This window comes from Fusarium oxysporum, chromosome VII (genome assembly GCF_013085055.1).
Source record: "Fusarium oxysporum Fo47 chromosome VII, complete sequence".
NCBI lineage: Eukaryota > Fungi > Ascomycota > Sordariomycetes > Hypocreales > Nectriaceae > Fusarium > Fusarium oxysporum.
This window is the reverse complement of record NC_072846.1, coordinates 3,281,878-3,308,623: the sequence shown is the minus strand read 5'-3', so window position 1 is coordinate 3,308,623 and position 26,746 is coordinate 3,281,878. Positions and strand designations below refer to the sequence as shown.

Below are 26,746 nucleotides of genomic sequence, written 5' to 3'. Positions count from 1 at the left end.
TGCCATCCTGGGCACTACCTTTCTTGGGCAGGACCTATCTTGTGCCGTAATTATCATGTGCAGTGCCCATCTCATGCAGCGCCCAGCTTAACATCCTGTGCAATGTCCATATTGTACTTCGTTGTGTTACTGTCTTATAGTTTTGACAAGAAGCAAGGCCTAACGTATTTCACCGCCACCCCGTACACCCCCCCACCCCACACACCCATGATAACCTCACAACAGAATCTGTAGATGACTTCAATCAATCATACAGCAACAAGTATTTATTCAATTAATTTAAGATTTTGGATACTGATTAAAGAACATACTCTCGACCGTTGGTGTTTTTGGCGGCTTTTTTCTACGTGGTTTTCGCCTGTTTTCCTCAACCTGACGTAAGACATTCTTTTCGGCTTGATCTCGTGCTGTGATAATCTGTTCAATCTCAGGAAAAGCTTGGTTAGGGTTAAATTGAACGGGGACTCGACCTGTAGGAGCTTTTGCTGCTGCTGACGCTTTAAGTACAGCTTTTTCCTCTTCTAGGTGCTGTATTTGACTGTTCTTCTGGTCAATTGACTTCATCGCCTTCTTCAGGATACAATTGAAGTCGCGAATTGATAGATTTCCGTCTTTTTGAGCCTCTTGGAGCTGTTTTTGGATATCTTTACTTCCTTGAGGCGTTACCCACACGGTCTCGGCAACTACCTGCCGCTTCCTTGGTGTTGTAGGCCCTTCAAATGACTTGCGTTTCTTCTCTTTGGGCTTCAAAGATTGCAATGCCTTCTGTACATCGATTGGGAATAGACCAGTGGCCGAGAAGCCACTTATTATGTTCCTACGAGTCAGGGCTTTCTGGGAAGCCTCTTTATAAGCTTGTAGAAATAGTTGTTGCTGATGTGGCGAGGTCGCTTCGTATGAGGCCCAAAATCGGGTCAATTGGCGATAGTACCGTTTTAATGGTCCAAATACGGCAACATCGAGCGGCTGTGTAATATGTGAAGAATGTGAGGGTAACCAAGAGAGCCAAATCTTGTTCAACCAAGCCTTTTTCATCAATTCTGCTGTTATGTGTGACTTGTGCTGGTCTAGGACTAAAAGTCTCCATTGGGACGGGTCTGACGGCGTAGTCTCTGGTATAAATACCTCCATAAACCATTTGAGGAAGATGTCGGCGTTAGACCAGCCCGTAGGACTCGTAGTGTACTTCCAGTCAGGGAAAACGCTCGGAAACCACTGTCCTTGGAGGTTTTCGCCGGTAAAAACGACCGTTGGGGTGAGACGCCGTCCGTCTGCTGATATAGACTCCAATATCGAGCTCCAAGTCGAATTGTCTGACTTTATACGCTCTGAACTAGATGTCATGACGGTCCCGGCCACAGTCCCGCCGTTGGTTTCCCCTATTTGGACCCCAGTCTCGTCGACGTTATACGAATATTGCCGTAAGATGTTTTTAGACTCGATGACCCAGTTGAGACCGTGATAGTACTCCCTAAGCATCTCCTTCGTGACGCAACGCTTCCTCGCAGCATCTATGACTCTCGATGGCTTCATTTCTATAGTCTGATGGCGGGATATGAATCTGTCGACCCAGTTCTTGCCGAGATACGAGATATCCCCGTTGACCGCTGACAAGGCTTGTGCAAAGTCGTGTATTTCCTGCTTCGTCAGAGGCTGAAAAGCCCGCTCTCTCTCGATAATATAGTTAACAAGGTCTTCCTCTTGTACGACCGTTAGCGATAAGTCTTTCTGACGTGCCGTTGTGATGTCTTGGGCTCCGGCGCATCGATCTCTCAAAGTCGACAGCTTGATCGAATGTTTTCGCGCCGAAGCTCGCAATCCAATCAACTTTTGGTCCTTTACTGCCAATGACATCCTATATTCATAATCTGATACTTGCGAATTCATTTCCGTTAATAGAAAAAAAAGAGGATTTAATTTGAATTTTACAGAAGTAAATAAAGTGGCTTGTATTAATGACGCGTTGATGGTGTTGTGGTGTGCGGGGTGGGGGGGTGTACGGGGTGGCGGTGAAATACGTTAGTAAGTATGAGCCTAATAAATCTATTATAAAATTTATTTCATTATATTTACTACCTAATAGGGCATATTATTGCTCACAAAGTGTTATTGCCTCAAATTGAATCATAGAGCTTAATACATGCAACTCACTAAGCTAAAATATTTGGCCAGTTCTTGACCTGGCCGTCCTGCTTCGCTAGTGGATGACAGAGAGCCCTACAACTGAGCTCAAGGGAGCTTTGCGGCAACTTGAATCGCTTCCGTATGGCCAGTTCCCCAGTCATCACACACACCCCTGGGAGGAACATAGCTTGAACGGCCCATATCAACAGTTGTGGCAGGCCAATGCAACACCGAGCGAGGTCGCGGCCAACGCGCATGGAACATGGAACTAGGCTGAAATCTTCATGGATTTTGAAACGGTGATTCAAGAAGAATAATTTCCTGACGTGTTCAATTCGTCCAGGTTGATGGTTGAGAAGAGACACAAGACATATTCCTTGATATCCGGCCACAAACAGGTATAAGAACCCCCCTTCTTCTCCATTAAATTTCAATGATCAGAGCCATAGTCACTTCATGGAATTTAAGCCCCATTGAGAGCTTGTACTTCTAGCTTCTATAACTCTGGGTTATTGGCGTTTAGTAGCATCTCTGCCACTTTGTTTTCCTTGATCCATTTTGCATTTCGCCCAGTATCAGGGGCAGTTCTTAGTCAAAATATATTGAACACATGTGAGTGGCCAGCAAGATAAGGATAAAAGCAGTGCTTCTTACCAATGGCCTTGTATTAGCTTTTGTATTTTCTTGGCGATGGCTTCTTCCAACCCCAGAAGCTCACCTAAGTTACAAGCATTGCTATGTGTCCCGGCACAGGACGAAAAGACAAACGGTGAAACTACTCCTGTCAATGGCTCAGATACAGGCAAAGAGAACATCAAAGACACTGAATATTCAAGTAACTCTAGCCAAGATGATGGTAGAGCTGAAGGCTGGGACTTGGACGATATCCTCGACCCCGCTGGACAAGATGTCACGCGCGACATGGGTTTCAAATGAGTGTATTTAATTCGAACGTAGAACTGCTCAAGATGACATGGTTGAAGATTTATATCTACGTATAAGCCAGTGTTGAGAGCACCGTGAGTCGCAACTCTGATTGGCTCTTTAGAATACTGGATGACGTGAGTTGTGTCATGTGGGTTCATTGGACAAGTCCACGTGCCATTGATGATTGAAAAAAAGAGAAACAACTCAGGATTCAAGACCGTGCGTGTCACAGCCCAATTTCCTATCTGCACTTACACCAGCATACACCGCCAGCGCGCCGATCGCGTGATATATAGTAGCGGCGCGCCCATAATGCTTTTGTCGCTGTTTCAATAAAAGGCCAACAATTTTCACCATGTTAATTCTACGACGCGATGCAGCTTTCGAACGCTCGACAGGACAAGTATCTTGTGACTTGGAAGATCTAACAAGAGAAAGAGAAAGGCAAGATCTCATGAAGCTGCCTGTCGGGCTCATGCCAGAATCGGCCTTTCGCCTCCTCACCCTATTTTACAAAACATATGTATGTACAGCCATGCCAATTTATTATTCTTGCTAATCAACATAAAGAATGAAAAAGTAAACGACTGGGCCAGACAAAGAAGTTTCAATATTAAGAAACCCGTCTACCTCGGGCCCCAGATATTATTGCTTCAATCAGGGGATGTCCAGCTTCAAGATGATCGGATTTCAGTTGTGATTTTCATTCCCAGGCCCAAGTCCACGCAGGACAAAGAAGGTACTGTGGTTGCTGACGAGGAAATAACCATGAGAACCAAGTCCTTAGGTTCGCAGAAATTCAGCGTCTCGATTCAATCTCCTATAGGCGGGCCGGTGTTTGCTAGATCTTCTAACGAGTTCGAAGTAGGCGATATAGTCATTCTTGAGGGAGGGGAGCGCCTATCATGGAGGGATAATGGTGGCCTACCAGAGAGGAATAAGGATGTATGTATGCTTTGCGCTCTCCATCAGACAAACAAGGTTGCCCCCGAGAAGAAAGATACCAATTAAATGTAGCAATTCTTTTACGTCGGAAATGCAAACCTAGGGTCAAATATGCCAGGTTCGCATAAAATATGATCAAAGTCTGCGGTGAAGTCCACATCGGTTTCCATGGCCAAGGTCTCTCCCACGCTGTTATTTTGACCAACACCTTCGTCCGAATTTGAGACAGCAGGCTCAGGCAGGTTGCGGTCTCGCGGATCGAACCACTGCCTGCTTATCCAGGACATTGGAATATCCACTGACATTAGAACTTCTGTATCAGTTACAGACTTCAACTCAGCAACGTTGGATAACCCAATGTAGTCACAAATGGTAGCATATCTGTCGTTAGTGTTATAAAACAGCTAGGTTCAAGACCCAAAAGTGTGAACATACGAGATCTTTGTGACAGTATGAAGCCAGAAGCCGGAGAATGGAACTTGGAAAGAATCTGGAGGGGCAGCGACTTTGTCACGAAGTTGTTCTGCTGCCTGCTTGGCGATATATTCTGCATGAAGCTGAGTCACTTCAGATGCTTTGGACAATCTGTAATCTCGCGCTGGAAATTGTTAGCCCAGCTCGTTTATTGAACAGTAGGGATTCCTAGACCTGAAAACCCGTGATATACACCCCAGGCCCTAACTCCATCGGTAATCAAGAGACGATTAACAATATCGTTAACTATCTTAGCTGCCCTCGATGACCTTTGCTTGCGGCTATTGTCTACCTGTTCTTTGACCATTCGTAAACAGGACAAGGAGAACCGGATATTCCACATCCTTATCTTCGATTAGTGCTTCTCGATGCGAATTCTTCCACGCAGAGCTCCCTCAAGGTAATCCAGATAGTCGTCGAGATTTTGATCGTTGGCACAGTCCAAAAGTCTCTGTGTAATGACATTGTGATACTTAATCACTCCAATTAGTGATATTCTTCCTTTCCTTTGCCCGGATAGCACGGCCTTAACCAGACCGCTCACAATCTTATCCAGACTCTCTTGTCCCTGACCGGTCGAGGATATAACACCGGGCTCGCAGCCTCCGCTCTCGGTACCATGCGTCTTTCTACCAAGTACAATCATGTCCTGAGAGTTCGCGTGAGTCTCAGGTAAGGTTGGCTTTATGAAGGGAATCGTGTGTGTGGACTGTTGGTTCGCCGCGCGAATGCTTCTTGGACCGATTGCGATGTGCTGTTCGAGACCGAGAGTGCTTGACGTTGGCGAATAGAATGACGAGCCAGACGTGAGTGGTGCTTGCCGCCCAAAACTACGAAGATTAGCATATGTTCAACTTGCAGATGATGGCGGTAAAGGATACAAATCTTCGGTCAGTCTCAGAGACGTGACTCGTATGTATGTATCATAAACCAGTTGAGCCGCTGTAAGAACTTGGCTGGAATTTATAGAATCGTGAGAAGGAGTGAAGCTACCATTCACAGCATACAATGGAAGTTGCGCAAGATCTGAAGTAATGGGTTTAACATGGAATTCAACCAATACCCAGTGCTGGTATTCGAATGATATGTGGAAGGTGAAGCTATTTGGCTCTCCGTGTACAATGGTTCGGAGCCGTTGTTCACCTTGACTTGCAAGTTTCGGTGCGTTGAGCACCTCGTCGGGCGATATGTGGTGACTGTTTCTCGAGCTCATGGCGTCGGTTCTCTCCATCGTTCAATTGCATGATGGAGCTTTGCTGAGGTCAAACGAGACAAGGAAGGGTGGGCATGCCGGCATACATGGGCACTTTCGTTCGTTCGTTCATTCGTTCGTTCCGTTTAAAACGTTTATGCATGTTAAATCGTTTAACCGTTTATGGGCATCCTAAAACCGTTTGAACGGTTAAACGATTTTTCAGCCCTGGCACTCGAAAAATCTTTCAAAATGTCAAGCTCCGGAGACCTTCGCTTAGTTCAAGGGCAAGGATCACGGCATTGTGAATAGCTTCACGGTCAGCGTGAACGCTACACCATACCTAGCGTCAGGTAACAGCCTGCTGCCTATGAGATCGGCAGACTGAACACAGGTATAAGAGACCGACTCTCGTCGCTCTTTAGATAGAAGAGATGGTCCTCAATCTGCACTGATCTTTTGTTCAATGTCTGCATACGTGTATCGGTGCTAGGCCGACACAAAACCCATTGATATTGGGTCTCAATCCATGATACCAAGTTCAAAATCTCGCCTTTTACCTATCAATATGTCATCTGACACATCGTCTATTATTGGTGCTACAGAAAACACCCCAGATGTCAATGGATTGCCGTCAAACTTCCTCTCAATTATGGACATCACGAAGGACCGTTCAAATACACGCGGACGCAAGACTGGAGGTAAAACCATCTATACTTGCACTGTGTGTGGAGATAAACGATACGACCATAAGGCAAATGCTGCCAATCACGTCAGAAACAACCACCCCGTCGCATCCAGATCCACCAGGTCTGTATCGGGCACCCAGCGCTCAATCTCCGCACATTTTCGCCCTGTAGCAAGCGAGGACGCACTTCGAAATGCCTTCAACCCGCAAGCATATCAGGAAGCATTAATCAGCATACTCACGCGTCGGAGAGTGCCCTTTTCGGCTATTGAATGGGACGAGTTTAAACAACTCGCTCTCGCTTGTAACCCATATATCAAAGACTCCCTCATTACCTCACGGCGTACGATGGTCCGATATATTGCAGCAAACTATGATTTTTACAGCAGCGAGATCAAGGACAGTCTCACCACCGCGTCAAGTCCGATTCATATCTCAACAGACCTCTGGACATCACCGCATAGGCATTCTCTACTTGCTGTGTGTGCACAATGGGTAGATAAAGACTACAAGCTTCGTAAGGCACTACTATCTCTACCAGAATGTGCAGAGAGTCATTCTGGAGAAGCTCAAGCGCAAGCTGTTATTGATACTTTAGAGAAGTACGGGATACAGTCAAAACTTGGTTGGCACACGGGTGACAACGCGACTTCAAACGACACATGTCTTGAGTCTATACAGCGCAAGCTAATGAGTAGACATAAGGTTAGTTAACTACGCAGTTTAGGCTATAGGCTGACATTGGGTAGATTAAATTCAACGCAAAAGGACGTCGTATACGCTGTATCGCGCATATCATTAATCTATCCCTTCAAGCCTTCCTTCTCGCATCTTCTAAAGAGGCTCTAGTCGCAGCACTCGAGTCATCATCCGGTGTCACTGGAGAGGAGCTTCTCTCCCAGTTTTCCGAGGTCCTAGCCTCTCATCGAAAGAAGGCTGCCGCCGAACGAAATACAGCAAAGAGAAAGCACGGAGAGCCGGCCAGAAAGCACAAGCGCAAGGGCAGCACGGCTAGCAATACGCCCGTAATATCGGCTGACGACTTTAGCGGTGCTGAGAATGTCCCTGCATTACGCAAGCTTCATGGCTTAGCTGTGTGGCTAAGTTCATCAAGCCTCCACCAGAATGTGTGGGATAAGGCAGTGGGACTGCGTTTAGGGATGGATAATCGTACCCGCTGGTCGTCCTGGTATCAGGTCATTGATCGTGCGATTAGAAAGAAGGACAAAATCCAGTCCTTCATGTCTGATCACGAAGAGGCCATCGGAGACAATCGGCTATTAGTTGGAGATTGGGAGTTGCTAGGCAAAGTACATACGTTTCTTCAGCCATTTGCTTCAGCAACATTGTATGCAGAGGGAGATGACTCGTCTATCTCACAATCGTTGATGCTGATGGATATGTTGTTACTCCATTACGAAGAACAACAGGTACCATTCAATCTATCCACATCAAGTCGATTACTAACATTGTATCAGAAGATATATCAGTCGGATGAACACTCCGACGAACGGATGGTCCGAGCCATCGATATGGGATGGTTTATCCTCTCTAAATACTACCGCCTAACTGACGAGGTTCCCGTATACGCTGCCGCTCTCCTCCTTGATCCCCGTAAACGCATCGCGTATATCAAGCAGAACTGGCCAAAGGAATGGCATGAAGATACCATTGCCTCGGCCACAGCATTCTGGCAAAAGGAATTTAATTACGAGCAACCCAGCGACCATCCTTCCAGCCCCACGTCGATGCCACCACCGCTGGCAAAGAAGCCAAATCAACTCGCGATACTATCAAAGAAGCTGGAGGTTAGGACTATTAACGCGAGTGTTAGGGATGATTTCACTAGCTTCATCAACGTTGATGCAACAGATATCCCTCCGGATTGTACGCCTCTGGAGTGGTGGTGTCAACCACAGCAGAGAAAGCAGTATCCGAAACTTAGCCGCATGGCTATTTGCATTCTTTCTATCCCAGCAGAGTCATCGGAGCCGGAGAGGACGTTTTCTGGGGCAAGAAGAACATGTTCATGGGATAGATTACGAATCACATGCAAAACTATCGAGATGATTGAATGTACGGGCAATTGGTTGCGTCAAGGACTCATACAGCCTCTGCATGAGAACGGGATGGGTTTAATCGGAATCCCACGGCCGGAGGGTGACTCTCAGGACGTTGACGATGATAGTGGGCATTATTTCGACTGGTATTAGAGCAGGTGCGGTGGATATTTCTCACCGTCGTAAATCGTTCATTCGTTCGTTTAAATCGTTTATTCGTTCGTTTAACCGTTTGCAATATTTTTGAACCGTTCAAACGTTTGAGGAAATATTCGACCGTTTAAACGGTTTGCCCATGTATGCATGCCGGAGAGCTGGGTGCCTCAACATACCCCACCTTTCTTTCTGAACTCTCAAAGTTCAGAAACAAAAGTGGGTAATTCATGATGTGGAAATATGGGAACAGGGAGGTGACAGGGTTGTCGCATAAGCTGTGATAACACGGTCCGTGTAGTGAAGTGCATATGCACGAGTAGACTAGCGCGGCAGTACCTAGCTCTATTCGCTGCCGCTTCCACACAATTCAAGTACAGGTACACCCCTTAGGGGGGGAAAATACAAAACGACCGCCAAATCGGGGGATCGCCACCGAATTTTGGTGTAAGTCAAACCCGTCAAGGGTGTTATATTCCTCCCCCCTCCCCCCCCCGAGGACCCCTTTGCACGTACGCGTAATTTGCAGTTTTGACCGGAGAACGACATCCAAGCTTCAAGCATTTCAAGCAGTTCACCCCTCAGTACGTGCTGGGGTTGAATCGCCAGCCAAGGATGACGGGCCTCGAAAATACATAAACCCATTAGCTTTCCACACAATTGCACTTTGCCAGTCACATTCGGTTGCCTTGTCCGCGTTGCCCCCACGCAACTGCATACCAATCACATTCTGCTTGAACTCCAGTATCGGGTTGGACTTTTCTTACCGAGCACAATGGAAGAGGACGCTTTACCACCATATGAACCAGTCACATGTGCGGAACAAAGAACCGTGGTAAGTTGCACTGATTGCATGGTCAGTCTGAAGAGTGGCTTACTGTTATCAGAAGGTTGTTCCTCATCCGGTGCAACAGTATGACCTTTTCCAGCTGCCAAAATACAATAAAACTTGGCATGCCCACATCATCCGCTGTGATGAGAAGGGTTCCGAGTTTCCTGCATGGAAGATGCCCTCTGTCTACACTGTTGGGTCACTTCCCGATAGTCATTGTGTCGTGGTTGTTACCTCTCGCATTCGACAAAAATTCAACGAGATATACAGACAATACATCTTGCGTGAAGTCGAAGCTGGAGACGACGTCTTCCTCGACATTTTCACGCCAAATAATAAAAATATAGAAAAATACGGCCTAGAGGCAGCGAAAAGGAAGACCCGGTCTGATGTCCTCGGGAGGGCCGTCGAAGGCGTTGCCACCACTGGTCTCGCGCTATATCGGTATTACATGAAAATCATCCCCGTCAATTCCGACCGACTGCCACTTGAGTGGGCACTGTTGGGTTATCACCTAGGAGTAAGTGCATGGTCTGCGGAATGATTTCATTGCTAACACATCACAGGTGTCAGAACCGGAGGTCCGCGATCAGTTTACGTTGTTATCCCTGCTTCTTGAACTACATTTCGTGCAAGATCTGAACAGCGACGACGTATCTCAACTCCTTGAGAAGAAAGGACAAGATGGGTGGGAAAAATACTTGGAGATGAGGGCATCCCTGGCAACTGAAAACATAGTCGAGAATACCGATGAAGAGATGCACGAAATATTACTGGTCCGTGGACTGCTGGAATTTGCTGGTCACCAGGCGCGTGTTCTCTATTATCAGCACGACCCAGAAGGGACCCCGCAAGACCAAGAGAGGACCATCACTGACAGTTGTCGCATACTTGGTCGGGCCCTTCGTTGTGTTTTCGAGGCCAAGGACGAAGGCGAGTCCGAAAGGTCAAACAGAATGCATGGGAGAATGCAGATCCCTAGGCCCTTAGGTGCACACGAAGTACGAGAGCGCCTCATCCAGTCGGGATACTCAAACATCGAAATTTCGGAGTTGTCTGTTAACCTCCCAATTTTCTTGCCAATTGGAATTCCTGTTCCCTACCGTGAGACCTTACCAGCGACATTAGTCAATGGGCTCAAGCGGAAAGTAGTGATGGATGCCATCACTGTGATGTAAGATTGCCTTCTCTGCCTTATCAAACTTGACACTAAATAGGAGCAGTAGCGATACCTATATGCTTCATCTTCCGGCATTGCGGGGGGAAGAGAACCATATAATGATGTTCCTTCTTTATCTTGTCAAGAATGGACTAGAACCAGAAGTTACCACGGCATGGATGAATTCCACAGAAGGCCAGAGTATATACGACCGCACCTTGACAAGAATGCGGGAACAACTACAATCATTGGAGCAATCTATTTTGTGTCTGAATACCTTGCGCGCTTATCTTTACCTTCTCGACCCACCTGAGCCGGCCATAGAACCTGTCTACGCTTGCTACCTTGGCGACTTTACTTATCTTCTACACGGCGACACGCAAATCAATCGGCGAAGTGTATTAGAGGTGGTAGCAGGCTCTGCTCAAAAGACGTTGATACGTCTTCCACCTGGCGTTGCCCAGATTGCTATGCCTATTACCAGGCCACCGCCGGTACACTGGTGTGATGGATTTGTTGACCGGTATTGGCAACATCGGTCAAATGAAGCAATGACGCATGAAGAAGCTTACCGAAGGACTGTTCTTTCCGTTGCAAGTACGTTGCCCTTTTTGATACAGCACGGTAAGATTGTGTCATGACGGTCCAGCAAACCGCAGGTTTAATGTAGTGAGAGATTTTTGTATTTCCAATTAGAACCGTACAGTGTGATAGGTAATATCATAGACGCATTATGGTGCCGGGCTCCCTGTATTACCTTCTGCATAATTAGTAACTCATTTAGTCATTATGGTGCTGTTAAGCAATTAATATAAGTAGGGGTGTATTTCAGTCAAACCGCAGTTTCAGCGTCCTCCTCCAGCACAACGTCCTCCTTGATCAATGACCCTCCATATGACTGGAATCAAAGCATATCCTGCAATGCCTCAGAAAGAACAACAAATCACTCCAGAGCTAGTCAGCTGGCTTGTCGATTTACGACCCGGGCAAGTACAGGATATTGGAGGGGATGTCACAACACAGCACATCCAGGAGGAATTGAAGAACTCCATGTACCTTGGCAACTATCTCGGTAAAGAGGTCTGCTATATTGGATCTTCCTGGCCAGGAGGGGGCACATCTTCCCAATCTACTGGGGAAAGAATTATCTTGGGAGAACACGCCTCTGAGCTGGCTCAACAGCTTTGCCTATTACATGAACTCATCATATTCGACCTTGGCTCTGGGTACACTATAGACTTATATTCTCTACTAAATGACCACATGATGACTTTGGAAAAGGGACTCTGAGAAGTTACTGCCGATATTTAACGAGCTCGAGAAAGCAGAGAAGGCTTGTCGCTATTTCGCAGTCGATGTCAACAGGGCTTCACTTGAAAGCCATGTTCAGCGCTTAAGTAAGCGATATAAACACGTGGACTGCTATGGGCTCCACGGAAGTTTCGAAGACGCAAGGAGAGTAGCGATGGATATGCCAGGGAAGAGAGTTGGTATCTCATGCTCCTCCACATTGACCGACTTTGAACCCAAAAAACTTCACCGAATCTTACAAGGTTGGCACGAGGTGGTGGACCAGCTCATCGTCGGTCAGCATGAGCCGGTGGAGAAGAAGGAGTTGGAAATCTCCTATCACACGACTCAATTCACTGAATTCGTGAGAGGTGGCTGGGATCAGGCAAACAGGCTTTTAGGGTGGACAGAATTTGACGATGAACGGTGGAAACTTCAGTGCGAAATTACTGATCTGCCTCAGTGTCACATGTTTCGTTGTACCCCTTCAGCACATGCCAGAACTGAATTCCCCTGGTTTGCATGCTAATAAGTACACAGCGGAGGACTTTCAGCGCATAATCCAGAACTCCGGATGGAGAGTATCGAAATGCTACCAAGATGGGAAGACCAAGATGTGTGAGTACTATGAGCATTAACCAATGATAACTATGAGGCTGACACGCTCTAGCGATGTACAATATCATCCCAGCTCAAAAGGCCGACGCTGGGCCTTGCAGGCTGCCCCACCGGCTCAACACGCTTGAGGTCTGTAACCCAATAGAGTAGCTAGTCGAAGCCATGCGAGTAGGATTCGAACTTCTGAGGCTGAGCAAGCGATGAAAGCAGGAGATACAAGTCAGATGTAGAGCTATGTAAATAAAGTAGGCCCAGGGCGGTTCAAGCTAAGAACGATGTAGTAGTTTCTATAATCCTATCTTCTTACATACCTGCCTGTATATTCTACTTGGTAGTTTGCTACCCTCGGGGTTAATATGCGACTTTACAATTTGTTGAATATCAGCCCGCATCAACTTCCATTTCTGGCTTTTAACCTCATAGATATTCATCCCGATGTTCTTGAACTCTTTCTGAACCTTGCTTGGCACTCCAACATGAGTAATAATTACCTCAATGCTAAGCTTCTCTTCCCCGAACTCGTCCCAAACTTCGTTTCTTATTACTTTCGGGTTTATGTAGACTTGTACCTTCCCATGGAACAGCTGAATCTTGAATTGAATGCCTTTATCAGCCAGATGAAGGACATATTTACAGGGGAGAAGGATTCCCCAGTCTCGTTGTCGTTTATCGGTTGAGAGCCTTTGAGGGGAGACAGCTGAGGCGGGAGAGGTTTCATTGGTTCCCAACGTCTGATTCTTGGAGCTTTGAGCTGGCACATGGACCGAATGATTGAGGGACCCCTCGTCTGACCCCGGATTATAATAGATGCCTCTTCTCTTAGCGAAATACACCAAACAAAAGATAAAGACAACGAAAATAGTAACGCCAAGGATGACTGGCAGCACAATATCCAAATGAGCATGAGATCCCATTTTCAGTGTAAGTGAGGTCTGAGTTACGCGGAGTGGTCGAAGTGTGAATTGTAAGACAAAAGTGACGGGAGAGGCATATAATGTGCGAGGAAGCTGCGTCAACGAACCAGTGTTGGTGCGGCTCGTAAGTAATTGTCTCGCTGCATTTTGTCGGGTTGCATATCACTTTAAATACTTGGTTTGAGAAACGGTGACGGACAATGAATGGGAAATTGATGATCATTTGGCATCGTAAAAAGCAACAACCATGACCCTGTGGTCAATGCAGTGTTAGTGCACACCATGTTCTTCCTACGATTCGAATCGCTAATCAGTCAGTAAGGGTGAACGTGAGCATCAACTCGTTCAGCACAAGCCATCGAACGGGAAAATTTCTGTTGTACCCCAATCATTTGCCTAGAATACATGCTTTTGCGACGAAGAACAAGCGCAATGGCCCCTGGGCACAATTTCACGGGAAGGCTGGAATGCAAGCCAGTATCTAGAGTCGACATGCCACTCAATTCGAGTACACCCCAATGCTATCTAGAATTTCAGATATCCGACTTGCGAAGGTGGGTTTGACATGACTGATGTATTGGAGTCTTGGAGATTTTTTCAAGAGCTGGTAAACCGGGTTTTAATGCTTTGACCGGAGTTGGGTGACAGCGATTAAAGGCTCCCCTGACTTCAAGTCACTGAACAGCTCCCAAATTGGTACAAAATGTTCCCAATCCGTCGCCGTCAACCTGTCTTGGTAGATTTCTGAAATGAACCTTCAAAAGAGGGGACAACCCGACTGCTTTGGTCACTACCATCTGAACGCAGTACCAGCATTCGCCATATCGTGTTGTAGCTCTTCCTTTGGATTCTTCTCGATTTCGAGATCGGCTACCATCTCCTGCGATAGACATATTTCGAAGATCTGGGTCTTATCGTTGTGGACAAATACGTAGCATCCCTCAGCTCGATTGAAGATGTTGCCATGCCAAGTATCTTGAGTATGGCCGTCAATATGCCCGCCGGTAGGGTAAGGCACCAGTGCAATCTACACAGGTGAGCGATGCTTAAAGAAGAAAATATCAGAATACAAACTTTTTCTTGACCGGGAGCGACCTTGTGAGTAGCCATTTGACCCTTCTTCTCGTCATCTCGAGAACGACCTTCATCCTGGGTAACGTTATAAGTCAATCTAGAACGAAGGTATTCTGTAGAAGTCTGACTGCTGGGTTCGTCATATTTAATCTTGAATACGGCAACGCAAATGGGTGGATCATCCATAGACCAAATTGCTAGATAGAAATTCCTTGGTTTAACGGTAAGCACCGATGCAAAGCCCTCAGGTACGTATAGGTTCAATGCCACGGCGTTTCCATCGATATAAAGAAAGTCTGGCTCAGAATTCGTCTCCGTGCTTTGGCTCGATCCGGTGCAAACAACCATTCCTGGTAAATCTTAGCAAACAAACTTAGATTTGGGCCCATAACTCATACTTTCACCCTTTCGAATCACTTCCTTTCCATAGTTGACATGAAGTGGGCCAAATGTCTTGCCTCTTTCAAAGGTGCCGCCCTCACCAAATATTTCTGGCATCATTCTCTGGCCATCAGGAAGGAGGAGTAGAGTTTCCATTTTTGGCAGTTACTCGAGACCTGGTGATCCAGGAGTAAGACAAACGGTGATATGTTCTGAAGTCAGAATAAGGAATCTACAATCTACCAACGGCTTCAGCGGTCTTTATATCCACTCTCACATGGAATTGATAAGTGACCCGGAATCACTACGTCAGCCAGGCATCTATGCTAACTATTTATACAGCAGTGCGACACGTCCTTCATTAGGGTTAGGCTGGGACTCGATACGGAAAAGGAATCTCAAATCTACAAGCGGTCAGCCTCAATGATACGGCCAACCCCATTGTGATTAAAATATTCTATCACACCGCTCCTTTCAAAGATTATGCATTGCAAGGTAGAGAAAAAACGCCGTGCCAACTCCTTGTCGTTCTGAGTATATCTCACATTATTTCATTGGTTTGACTACCTGGTGTGACTTGAGTATACCCCGAAGGTATTCATAAAGGCCATCGTACTTTTTGTCACGCTTGAGACAGCTGCTGCTTCGTCCAAACAGGGTGTGGTACCACTGTCCACAACATTCAAGTGTTCATGGGAGTACATAAGCCCGCATCAAGATATGTTTGGACTGCAAGTGTTGTGAACGGATCTCTAAATTGATCCGAAATCAAGATTTGCAGCTTTCGGCTGGGGACCAGACTCTTTATCGAATCGAAGTTTGCCTCCAGAGCCATTCTATTGGGAAAAATCTATGGAGCCTGTCCATCTGCTGTACAAAGCCGTATTGCCAGTCTGAGCTTGGACCTTGGGCCCGTCAGATGTAGTGACTGTCGAGGGTCATTGTGTGGAACACGCGGCTAACCTGACGATTATTCACATATAAGGCGCTTGTATGATGCTTGTACAGACATGGAAGTTTCCAACAGGGATCCAAGTCTTGCAAATGGGCCTGTAAAGATAGTCGCAGCTCAGAATCTGGCCTCAAAGTTTACCAAAGTGTCTGACCGCAGTACCCGCTGGTTCAGGTCGCACCACTCTGAAGTTTACAATTGTCATGTACCCCTGGGTGACGGGGCTCAATCCTTCTGTGATGTTTCTAACCCCCTCATCCGAACAAGTGCCGAGATTTCAGCCGTACGCAACCCTGATAGAGTCTGGCCTTCATTATTTGGAAGAACATGTTGACCGGCATGACTCGGAGTCTGTGTACATGGTTGTCTTTGATGCAGCGCGTACTCCGAAGGGCTGCTGTTGGACACCCCACCGTGCCATACGCTTCACCTGAATCGAAGAACCTAGCGGCAGAATCCGTGCCCGTGCGGACAGTCGTTAGTTATTGTCCAGCCTCCCGTTTGTAACTGAGAGGTCGTGATGTACGCGTTGGTGACAGTGTGGTCACTTCAGCCCCCAGCAAAGGGTACCAGGATTATCAGGGTACATTCTTATACATGGGGCCTGCAGATTCTCACGGCAGCTCAATTCCACCAACCTTATCATTCGGGCGTGCGCGCACGTCACAGCGATATGCAGCCATACCCACAAGGTTCGGCCGCTTGACTACTCAACGACGGCTCCATTTCTGCTGGCCAAGAGTCGGTGGCGTTTCAGGGGCATTCTAACTGTCAGTTCACCAACTCAACGTCTCTCTACTTTCAGTGCCACTTTCAAGCATTAGCTAACCCTAGCTGCTTGGAGAAGAAACTATTGGTGACAACTCCTGACACAGAAACGAGTGCACCCTTGACATCAACCAACACAACCTTCACGCAACTTGGCCATTGAAAATTCAAACATGGTTAGATATTGCTGGCTATTAAACAAGGCGTTGTGACTCGGCGTTTATCTTTCTTATCTACTAGTATCATTTCATTGATATAAACTTTCACCCACAGCGATTCCACATATAAAGGGCATTAGAGCTTCCACTAAGGTAGAGGTAACAATCTTCTTTTTAAATCATTCTGGCTTCTAATAACTCTCGAGTTCCCATTCTTTGTATAGGACAATGACGCAAGAGAGACTGCCCAAAGACAAACTTCCCCAAAAAATACAAGAAGCGCTTGGTCGCTTTGAACGCGATAATAAGAAAGTTGGGTATGCTTGCGTAAGACCTAGCCAGCCTTTTTGCCCATCAGTGTCATTCGCTAATTATAATAAGTCTATGCATGAACATATTGTGAACCGCGAGCCTGGTTCCTACTGTAAATGGTGTACGGTAATTGTCACTGAAACACCAGTTCAGGCACATAGGGAGTTATATTGTGGTAACACTTTTTCGGAATATGACTGGGCGACCATAAATGAAGATGGTATATGGGTTGAAGGAAAAGGAGAAGATGATGGATGGAAAATATACTCTAAGCGTACGTGGCTCGTTTTGGATGGTAAAGGGTTATATACTCGCAAAGAGATCAAAAGGATGTTTCGACACTAGCTCGAATTATCACGTGTGTAGCAGGCAATTGAGGCTTCCGGGATGTCCACTTCCACGTACAACACAGGACCTTTCGCTTAGAACTATCCTTATAATATTCTAGGTACCGACTATCACCCTCCAGGCTTCATGTGCAATACTACGCAAACGGAAATTGCACTGTTAAGCTCGAGGGCCCTGCTGGCTTTCCGAGCCCTTTGATTCTTTCCTATCCTGGCGTGAGGGCGATTTTAATATACCACCGAGCCTGATACGTACGAGTCGAGCGGCTAAAAGGGATGAACGTCAAACTTTATCGAGCCGCATTCAACACCCGCTATGTTCCCACATCACGGATGTCCTGGCTGTCTCTTTACAAACCTTCTGAAAACCGGTTTAGCTCCGATGGCCAAGGACAGTTCGCTGTTTTCCCCTGGCATCCCTTGACAGATATTATCTGCTCACCCTGGTAACATAGAGTAACTCAAAGCTCCGTGGCTCTGATTCACTTGCCGGTACATGATATCAAGGGAAAGGTGACAGCAAGTCCTTTGAGCCGGTTTAATCCTTCTGACAATGTGAAATGCTCCCGGCTTTACACTATTTGCTGTATCACCTGATTAATATTCCAAACACAGTTGTTCCGCCTGGCTTGAACAATAAATTATGCCCTGTCCCACGCTCGTGCGGCTCATGAAGAGAAATGGCACTTCAGAAACTGATTTTGATTGAGGCCTTCGACTCATCGGTCGTCCGCGCCGACATACCGCAATCAGGGCTTTAGCAGACTCTATTAAAAGATCCCCCAATTATCAACGGATCGATTTCCAACAAGCAAGTGCTAGAGGAGTCGAATGACTGGCTTCTTAGGATCTTGGCGATATGTAATTTAAGCATTACAGGCTTTAACTTTCACATGTGATATTTCGGAACCTTGTAAATGCCAACAGCGAATCTTTTTGCTTGCCAATCCTTCACCACGGAGTACCCGAAGTCTCCCAGGGGAACAGATATATTTAGATCCCCAGAAATTCCTATCTTGATGTTCGGGAATGCCGGTCGTTCCCCGCGCAACACCCTATCATTCACCCCGCAGTGAACTCGTCACCCGGTTTCTACTTGCAACCTCCACATCTTTTGGTCTGAGCGCTGAATTCTCACTTTTATCGCCTAAAGTAAGTCACTGTGTTTCATGGTGTCTTTGCCATGGTCTGGGCTACATGGTTCGTGCTACAGGTGTCGCCGTCCAGAAGCACCTACCAATAGTGCAGTACTTACCCCCTCTGTCCAAGCTCAAGGGACAGCCTTCCTAATCTTGACTCAGTATTCCTGTTTTGGCAGCTGTACCAGACCTTCTGATTAGCAGACCCGCCCCATGCCTAAATGTGCCAGCAGCACGGTGCCAGTACCTTGGAGTGTTTCTGTGCGAACATTAACTTGACCTGGACCTAGGCGCAATTTTCAGTGTGACATATAAGCTTTACAAGGGTAGTCTGTGAGTGTGGCGTGGTGAGTCATGTTCTGATTGCAATGTCTCGACCATGGAGTGTGACCTTTTTTTCCGTTGGTCGCGCATCGTCTCTGTTGGTTGGCAGCGACCCCGCCGTCAGTACGAAGGTAACAGTGGCTGGCGGAGAGCAGCCACCAACACTTTGACGAGAACCTTTGAATTTTACCCGTTGGCTCGAGCCAGGGGGGGGGCCAACTAAGCAAGCTTAGTTGGGCACAAAACCCTGAGACACGCACAAAAGGGTGAGACATCGGCCCAGTTGATTTTTAGGTGTCGAAAACAGCATTTTCAATAGTCTCATGCTATTGCAGGGTCGTAATTAGTTGAAATTGATAAAAAGCCCGAGGTTGAAGCTTCTCGTGATAATGCATTGACTATTGACTATAGCTGATTGAGGGATATGATTGTGGCGGCAGCCAATTGAGCCCGACTTGAGGAACGATTTCCCTGCTAAAATGGGAGGCATTCTGTTCCTCTTCCCTTGTGACTGTGGCCTCCGCGACCTGCCTTTCCCTCTGTATGAGATCTCGTATAGACTTGCGATACTGTATTTGGTGTTGTGAGGGGCAGGGCGTTGAGGGGGCTGAGGGTAATGATGACTGGGGAAGTGACTCGTAGTCAGGCAGGCAGGGCGGCGACGAGGGCATCACGACTTCGCTGTTAGAGCTGAAATCGCTGGGGCATGGTGTTTCTTCAGGCCTTGTGAAGTGAAAAGCGACGGAATCGTCGCTGTGAGGAAGGAGGGAAAAGTCTACGGCTTCGAGAGGCTTCGCTGCAAAGGCTGCGTTGCGAATAGACTCACGAAGATCAGGAGGGTGTTGTGTATCTATCATGAATCCGTCAGTGACTTCATTGAGGGCTTCAGTCATAGCTGACCGCTGTGTATCCATAGATAAATAGTCATTCTTCTTCCCTGTGACTTCTAACCATTTCTTAAACTGCAGCTTCTTCGCGATGCCTTCAACTATAACTTCTTTATTGTCTCGCCACTCTTGTTTTAACGCCTCAAGCTCTCTGATAAGCTGTGACCGTTGTTGCCGTATCTCAGACCGTATGCTCTTCTTCAGACTTTCTATAATATACTCATCTTGCTGCTCGCGAAGCTCCTGTAAAGAAATCGTGTTAATATAATCAGGAGCGCCGCAGGCGCGTTTTCCTCGCTTTCGCTCATGATATCTTTTCTCGATACGAGATCGGCGGTCTTCTACATGCCTTTTAATGTGATCTTCGAGCAATATAGCTTCATGTACAATATTCTGAACATGCTTGAGTCCCTGACGCGTTGGGGAACTGAGGATATCGTGATATCGGTCCCTGATGTGTTGTGCCGTTGCGGAAGCCGTTGAAAACCTCGATTCTGACGGCAGGAGTGAGAAAAAGGCAGGATCAATAGTCTTCTTCGTCTTCAGCTTCTTCTTGAGAAGATATTCGACTGCAGGTCGGTCTGTAGGTGGGAAAATCCCTGACTTTTCAAACCCCGAGATGATATGTGCCGCCGTGAAGCCTTCGTTGAAGATCTCCTGAAAAATCGATATTAGTATGTGAAAAGAGGGGTTATCAAGAGAAGACTGAGCTGTGAGCCTCATACCTGAAAAGCTCCTGCGAAGTCACGGCGGTTAAAGGTCAGCTTTCCCTTCCTTAGTGCTTCACGAAGCTTCCTCTGATGTGCATTCTTCAGATATTGAAATACGCCTATATCCATAGGTTGGAGGATATGCGTTGAATGCGGCAGCAAGAAGGCCACGAGGATGTGAAATTTCATACAGTATTCTCGAAAGGCGAAGGAGCCGTGACCGGTGAAGCCGTCGATAACGAGTAGCCTCCACACAGGACCTTCTTCCTCGATGGTTTCGTGATTCGGAGGGAGGTCATATTCTCTGAAGGCATTCCCAGGTTGTTGAAGATGCTCATTACAGCCAAAATACTGTTCAAAATCGAGCCCGCGGCGTTGAACTGTAGCTGACTTCTCCCAGGAATAGCGGTTGAAATGCTTCGCCCACTACAGCGTTATCTCAGCGTTGGAAAAGGCTGTATCTGACTGTGCAAATCGCATCTGAGAATCGCCCTCGATCTGAGCCCACTCCAGCGTTGGAAAGCTCTTGAAGATCAGCCACGGAGGAGTTGTATCGCCTGCAGCATTACCTGTGCCGATAACAGTACAGCTTTCTCGATCGGCAGGGGATAAAACCTCTGTAGATGACTTCTTCTGTGTACGTACAATAAGGCATTCCACACGCTCACGCAGTATTCCTACCCTGACTCCAGCTTGGTCAGCGTTCCAACACTCAGAGGCACCGATTTCGTAGTTGGTGATGACTTCAGAAAGTCGCTGAAACCACTGCTTGGTCTCCTCAATGCCTGCTTCTTCATACTCCACGCGGACAGCTTCTTTAGCTTTGAGAATCGATTTATCAAGCTCTGGATGATTATCACAGAAGCGCCGATACCACATTCTACTAACTGGCTTTGCATCAGGATCTCGGCGGCGGTGCAGCGTATTTGCTGCATCTTCGACTTCGTATTTAGAGGCAGGCAGACCTGATCTTTGCATCCAGATGACGAAGGCCACGATAGCTTCTTCTTCCTCCTCCGTCAGCAGCCTTGGTCGCCCTCCATGTTGATCGGGAAGGTCTTCGACCCTGAGGGTATTCGCAGCCTCGAGCTTCTTCACGATGCGAGCGATGGTTGCTCGCTTAGAGCCGCGAAAACGATCCTCAGCCTGACGAAGGGTCAAAGGTCGGGCAGCATTACGAGAGCGGCCACTTTGGAGTCGCAGGCGTGAAGAAACAACGGCCTGGGCAGCTCTGAGATTTGCAGATGAGTGCATAATGCAGCTAGACGATAAATACGGTATATTCACTAATTGACGTCTTCAGATCCTTGATTTTAGCAGCCAAAAAGCCAAAAATCGGTACAACCAGCTGTGCGGGGCTGTCTCACCCTTTTGTGCGTGTCTCAGGGTTTTGTGCCCAACTAAGCTTGCTTAGTTGGCCCCCCCCTGGCTCGAGCCAACGGGTAATGAGGTTTTGATTGGCATTGGACGTTCCGTGCACCATATCCACCAACAACGTTCAAACCCACCAACACTGATGGAGAAGGCAATAGGTCTTGGTTTCATGATGAATTAGGCATAAGCCCCTTTTTAATTTAGTCACCTCCTATCTAATCAGGCTGCTTAAATTTAAGTGTAGCCCTCGGGAATTGAAAAAAACGCTTTCAACGTGGAGAGTCAACTTTTCGATATACTCCTTGTTCAACCTCTTCCCTTACAAGATTTTCTCAATCATAACTACCCAATCATCTTATCGTCAACAATCCGCTTGCTCGCAGACATGTTTGCGAAAGATCCAGAGGCGGCTTCGCGCCGACATTACCAAATCCATAACACTATTAAGAGGTGGAAGACTTGCGATGCGAGAGTTGACCTTTCACCGCCGCCGGAATTTACCGATCTTCAAACTACATTTCAGAATATACTGTTCGAACGCAAAGTGAAACCCTTGGACATCCCCGGATATGTTAAGATGCTCCAGAACGCAGAAGAACGACGGGCAGCTACTGCTTGTGCAGATATATTCGAGAAGATGGATAAAGAGCTCTTTTTCGGATTGTGTCAAGACCTTGGCCCTCGCCTTTGCCAAAAGTGGTTCAACGAATTGCAAGTCATCAATCAACTCCCAGAAGACACCACGCCGTCAAATAATGACACCCAATTGAGTTCTGAACAGACCGCCGACGGTCTCCATTGTATTAGAGAGTCTCCTGCACCACAATATGGAGAAAAGGAACCGTGGAAGACATTCACTCATACATTTGTCTGCAATCCTTCGACTGCTGAAGATGAATCTTCCCAGGTAGCACAGCTCATCAGTTCTCAACCAGACGAGATTGAATATACTGATGAATTGGACTGTGAACCACGTACGTCGCGTGTCCACCCCCACACAAAAGGACAAGAAGACGGCACTCAACGATCAAACAAGCGTCGTTGCATGCGAAAACCCCGAGACACGCAAGTTGAACCTGATGATCAGTATTCTTCCGACCAATCAAACGACACAGCGCCATTCACCGACGACGATTCAGAAGCGTGCACCGAGTTCTGTGGCGACAAGAATATCGAGAACGACTTCCATGGGGTTAGCAAAGACCAGGTACATCAATCCACCTAGCAAACTTCATATCGGCTCTTCGAATTTGCAAATTGTCACTCTTTTATCGAAGGATTCAACCTTGGTCACTCTTTTTTTCTTCTCTTTCTTTTCACGCTAAGTTCTCTGTGCTGATTTAATCTCTCAGTCACAAGTCTCAACTGCAAATAACACGTCCGGGGGGTTCAGGAAATGGGGACTGATGCTGAATTGGAGGGGGTAAATGGAGGAGGAAAAGGATAGGGGACTGAAGCTCGACTTATTTGTACATGGACGCAGAGGGAAACGGGATATTATTTCGGTCGCTGTAATCCTATTAATAGTCAAGATGTGCGGAATATGCTTGAAGCTCTTTTAATTAGTACTGTGATGTCACACTTTGCATGGATCTTATGGGTGTTGGTAGTTTGAGATGATGTTCAGGTAACATTTACTACATTCTGAAGCCCAATGTCTGTGATTGAAGCTACCTTTCTCTGTCAGCTTGTCCATTATAATGGCCCTTTCCTCTACAAGGAACTAAATGTCGCTCAATTGATTGTATCGCTGGTTCTGCAGTAATAGCCTCCGCTCCCGCTGTCATTCAACTCTCCTATAACGTCGTCAGCCACATGCACCGTTAATACAAGAAAATCTGGTTTGCCCGCTGCAAGTGATGTGCGATTTTCACAGTCGGTGCAGAGTATTGGTATTTCTTTAGTAATAGATATGCACGCCCTTACTTCGCAAAGCTCTTTCAGTTCTTTTAAGGCAGTGCACCTTGTGAAATGTAACAATATCGATGCCGCATTCGTTGAAATTCGCAACGTAAAAGCAACACATTAGTGCTGATAAGTATCAATAAGAACAGGTTTAAATTCGTTACTACTTTGCTATAAATGTTGAATTTACTGGAAATGACTCAACGACGACGTGGTGTGAAAGGAATATTCTTCTGTGTAATGGGTTATTTTGCTTACAAGGTCTTATAGGTTGTGACTTGTCTAATGTTACAAAAGGACGAATCGCCGTGTAACAGTTCACGAGTCCGTTTTGGGTGTTTAATCCTGCAGTGGCTTGAAGAACCGATCTTGAAATGTAACAATTGACCATACCGCATTTTCCTAGCATAACAGTCATATCAACAGGCTTTGTTACCGCTGGTACATGTTGTCACCTATTCGTCTGTTGGTAACGTGATGCCGGTCGAATGGAACGACTCTTCTTCTATTCGAACTCCCCAAAGCCAGTGTTGGTGCGAATGTTAGAGGTATTGCACATGGTCAGAATGTTAATATTTACAGTGATATTCTGTGGCTGATAGATTAATTCTTCACCTATTGTCAGAGCCAAGAGGAATAGATATAGAATGATACAAGATTTGCTGAGATGTTGAGAATAAGACATCGCTGCCAAGGATCAACCCCACCTTAGTGTCCCATGTGATATTTTGCTTCGCAACAGTTGTCGTAGCTATTGAAACATGACAGACTTGATGAACCAACGTGATGGGCACAATAACCTTGATCCAACCAGAGGGAACAGAGATTGATCCGGGCTTATGTCGATAGAACGACTTGAACCTTCGAAAAGGCTGTTGTGGCAGGATGTTTTGTTCAATCTCGTCGGCAATAAATTAGCATAAGATTCTACTATTAGAAGATCAACCTACCAAGTCAACAACTACTTGATCAACTACCATGTCATAATTATCAGTCCATTGAAATTCAAGCAGTGGTGTATTTGGCACTTCTCGTAGACTTTCGTAGTTGATTCGGTGAGTTACTTCTTGTAATAGTTGCTGAACGGCGTCTGAGATACCGAATACCTTGTAGACTAAGGGGAAGCTCTTTGGGAGCGCGAACATGTCTAAATCATCGACGGGGTTTGCAGAAGCCCTTTGATCATCTCCGGCTGGCTCGGGCTGACATTTGATAACAGAAAGAGCAGTATAGGGGGCTTTCGCTGGCAGCGAGAGCACTGTTGGTATTGGCCGTCCACTCTCAAGAACACAGATAAATTTAGCATAATCATCCTCGTCGAGGACTTCCGTACACAGAGCAGCGCAAATATCCCCAAAGCTATTTTTAATCAGTCAATGAGTGATCGAACCTCTCATCACAGCGACATCTCACCTTTGCTGAGGATGTCGATACTTGAGAATAAATGCCGGTGCGAGGGGCAATGACGCCTGTGTTTCAGGGTGTGTGCAACTAAAAGCCGGGAAACAGGAATCGAACGCTCCTGTCTCTTTGGTATAGTGCGTAAGAAACGATGGCCCAATACGTGCTACGACGCAATAAGAGAACTGAACCAGGACAGGTAATCCGATACGTACAATATAAAAGAGTCCCTTCAAAGACGCGATGACGTGGTCCTCGAAGGTACACTGGTTCCATGGCTTGGACCATGGCACGCAAGGAAGACATGTACTTCTGTATCGTCAGTTCGGTTGCAGCACTGATCTGCATCTTGAACTTTTGGTAAGCCTCTTGCTTTCTCCCCAGATGCCAATCAACACAACAAGATGCGATTGTTAAGAAGTTCCGCAGATCTTGCTTCGTGATTCTGTTTTCCAATATGTCTCTTGTCTTTTGGAGTACATTCCCTGCTGTACTGTAACCGTGAAGGTCACGGGCCTGTTGCCACTGAATCTCATTCTGGGGAATTGACTCGCGGAGCTTTGCCAGGATGTCTTTGCTTCGGCTGTAGAGGGTCTTGGGCTGGCTCGTTGCAACCTGGAACTGACCGTAGGATCCTTGTTCTGGCCGAATTGGAGGCTGTCCGCTCATAATCGGATGGTTGGTCTCATGTTATTCTCACTCCCATACAGAAGAAATTGGCGCATATTCGCAAGAGCGGGGGGATAAGCGGTGAGGTTCCCCGCGTAGATTCTATTGGTCGGCTTCTCCGGCACGCTTTACCCAGGCGAGGACTCAACAGAAATTCGGAACGCTTTTAGAATAGCGTCAGGTAAGGAGCCAATGGCAGGTATCACAGGATGACCTTGAAAATGAGGCTGGCCAACACCAAAACTCATCACATTCGCCTCGGACAAGCATATCCTTGCCCAATATCACATTGCATGAGACTCAATTTGGCGCCTTGGACGATAGCAAGCTGTGCATTGTCAAAGGGGGTACAATGGCACTTTTGTCAGGACCGTGCTGTAGCGCTTCTGAGGCATTACTTATTATTGGACCTGATAACAATTTCCGAGACGGGGCCATGTCCCGAAACAGGTATCAACAGACAATGTGTCCTAAAATGGTTAGCGTAGGACAAATCCGATGAGGTTTGTTATCTCCATTTTCCGTGGAGACACAAACTGAGTCGCAGTGCAGGCAGTAGTGTACCTGATTCACACGCTGTAAGGTTGCACCAAAATAATGGCGTTTGTGTGTGGCAGTAATGGTTGCGATACCTGAAGCACCAAGAAGTTGAGGCGGCCACTGTTGTTTGCATTTGGCACCAATTCCTCTTGATGGTTCCCGCCACAACGGATCGTCGGTTGGCATCCCTTCCCAGTATTCTGTGCACTACCGAGCCAACACTTGCTCCCAGTTTCAACTGCTTATTGTTGTCAAACAGCCTTCGGGATATGACGTAGGTTGACAGTAGTGTGTCATTGAAATTATCTAACAGTCATGTCTCCGCGAGACTTCACGTTCCGTAACTCGTACGGATTCTCACCTTGCTCGCCAGATTGATATCGAACCCCGCCGACCACCTTATATCCAGTTGGGAGAACATTCAGACTT

General features: G+C 46.8%; 8 protein-coding genes across 8 annotated transcripts; 5 read left to right on the top strand and 3 right to left on the bottom strand.

The window, feature by feature from the left end:
* Positions 1–2,814: 2,814 nt before the first annotated feature.
* FOBCDRAFT_140769 (uncharacterized protein) lies at positions 2,815–3,060 on the top strand (the record flags this gene model as incomplete). Its single annotated transcript, XM_054706114.1, has 1 exon — positions 2,815–3,060. The coding sequence occupies one exon, from the start codon at positions 2,815–2,817 to the stop codon at positions 3,058–3,060; it is 246 nt and encodes an 81-aa protein (XP_054562089.1).
* A 240-nt stretch (positions 3,061–3,300) lies between these two features.
* Positions 3,301–4,062, top strand: FOBCDRAFT_262766 (uncharacterized protein; the record flags this gene model as incomplete). The annotated part of the gene is made up of 2 exons (XM_059611312.1): positions 3,301–3,574; positions 3,622–4,062. Exons 1-2 carry the CDS (start codon positions 3,407–3,409, stop codon positions 4,060–4,062), a joined length of 609 nt encoding a protein of 202 aa, XP_059467637.1. The 5' UTR covers positions 3,301–3,406.
* Positions 4,063–4,076: 14 nt separating this feature from the next.
* FOBCDRAFT_242081 (uncharacterized protein) lies at positions 4,077–5,701 on the bottom strand (the record flags this gene model as incomplete). The annotated part of the gene is made up of 5 exons (XM_059610445.1): positions 4,077–4,377; positions 4,432–4,594; positions 4,645–4,767; positions 4,855–5,300; positions 5,478–5,701. 5 exons carry the CDS (start codon positions 5,699–5,701, stop codon positions 4,077–4,079), a joined length of 1,257 nt encoding a protein of 418 aa, XP_059465465.1.
* Positions 5,702–9,338: 3,637 nt separating this feature from the next.
* FOBCDRAFT_140287 (uncharacterized protein) lies at positions 9,339–12,590 on the top strand (the record flags this gene model as incomplete). The annotated part of the gene is made up of 8 exons (XM_059608085.1): positions 9,339–9,398; positions 9,451–9,915; positions 9,962–10,569; positions 10,613–11,151; positions 11,465–11,780; positions 11,836–12,282; positions 12,385–12,462; positions 12,536–12,590. 8 exons carry the CDS (start codon positions 9,339–9,341, stop codon positions 12,588–12,590), a joined length of 2,568 nt encoding a protein of 855 aa, XP_059465464.1.
* A 1,576-nt stretch (positions 12,591–14,166) lies between these two features.
* FOBCDRAFT_140300 (uncharacterized protein) lies at positions 14,167–14,987 on the bottom strand (the record flags this gene model as incomplete). The annotated part of the gene is made up of 3 exons (XM_054706110.1): positions 14,167–14,403; positions 14,451–14,800; positions 14,849–14,987. The coding sequence occupies 3 exons, from the start codon at positions 14,985–14,987 to the stop codon at positions 14,167–14,169; spliced, it is 726 nt and encodes a 241-aa protein (XP_054562085.1).
* A 1,974-nt stretch (positions 14,988–16,961) lies between these two features.
* On the top strand, positions 16,962–17,297 carry FOBCDRAFT_114323 (uncharacterized protein; the record flags this gene model as incomplete). Its single annotated transcript, XM_059607722.1, has 2 exons — positions 16,962–17,036; positions 17,175–17,297. Coding segments are annotated over 2 exons (198 nt in total), but the record flags the coding sequence as incomplete, so codon positions are not given.
* Positions 17,298–22,187: 4,890 nt separating this feature from the next.
* Positions 22,188–23,121, top strand: FOBCDRAFT_321496 (uncharacterized protein; the record flags this gene model as incomplete). The annotated part of the gene is made up of 1 exon (XM_054706108.2): positions 22,188–23,121. One exon carries the CDS (start codon positions 22,188–22,190, stop codon positions 23,025–23,027), a length of 840 nt encoding a protein of 279 aa, XP_054562083.1. The 3' UTR covers positions 23,028–23,121.
* Positions 23,122–24,223: 1,102 nt separating this feature from the next.
* On the bottom strand, positions 24,224–25,777 carry FOBCDRAFT_165092 (uncharacterized protein; the record flags this gene model as incomplete). The annotated part of the gene is made up of 4 exons (XM_054706107.2): positions 24,224–24,606; positions 24,658–25,066; positions 25,121–25,274; positions 25,324–25,777. The coding sequence occupies 4 exons, from the start codon at positions 25,775–25,777 to the stop codon at positions 24,319–24,321; spliced, it is 1,305 nt and encodes a 434-aa protein (XP_054562082.2). The 3' UTR covers positions 24,224–24,318.
* Positions 25,778–26,746: the final 969 nt, after the last annotated feature.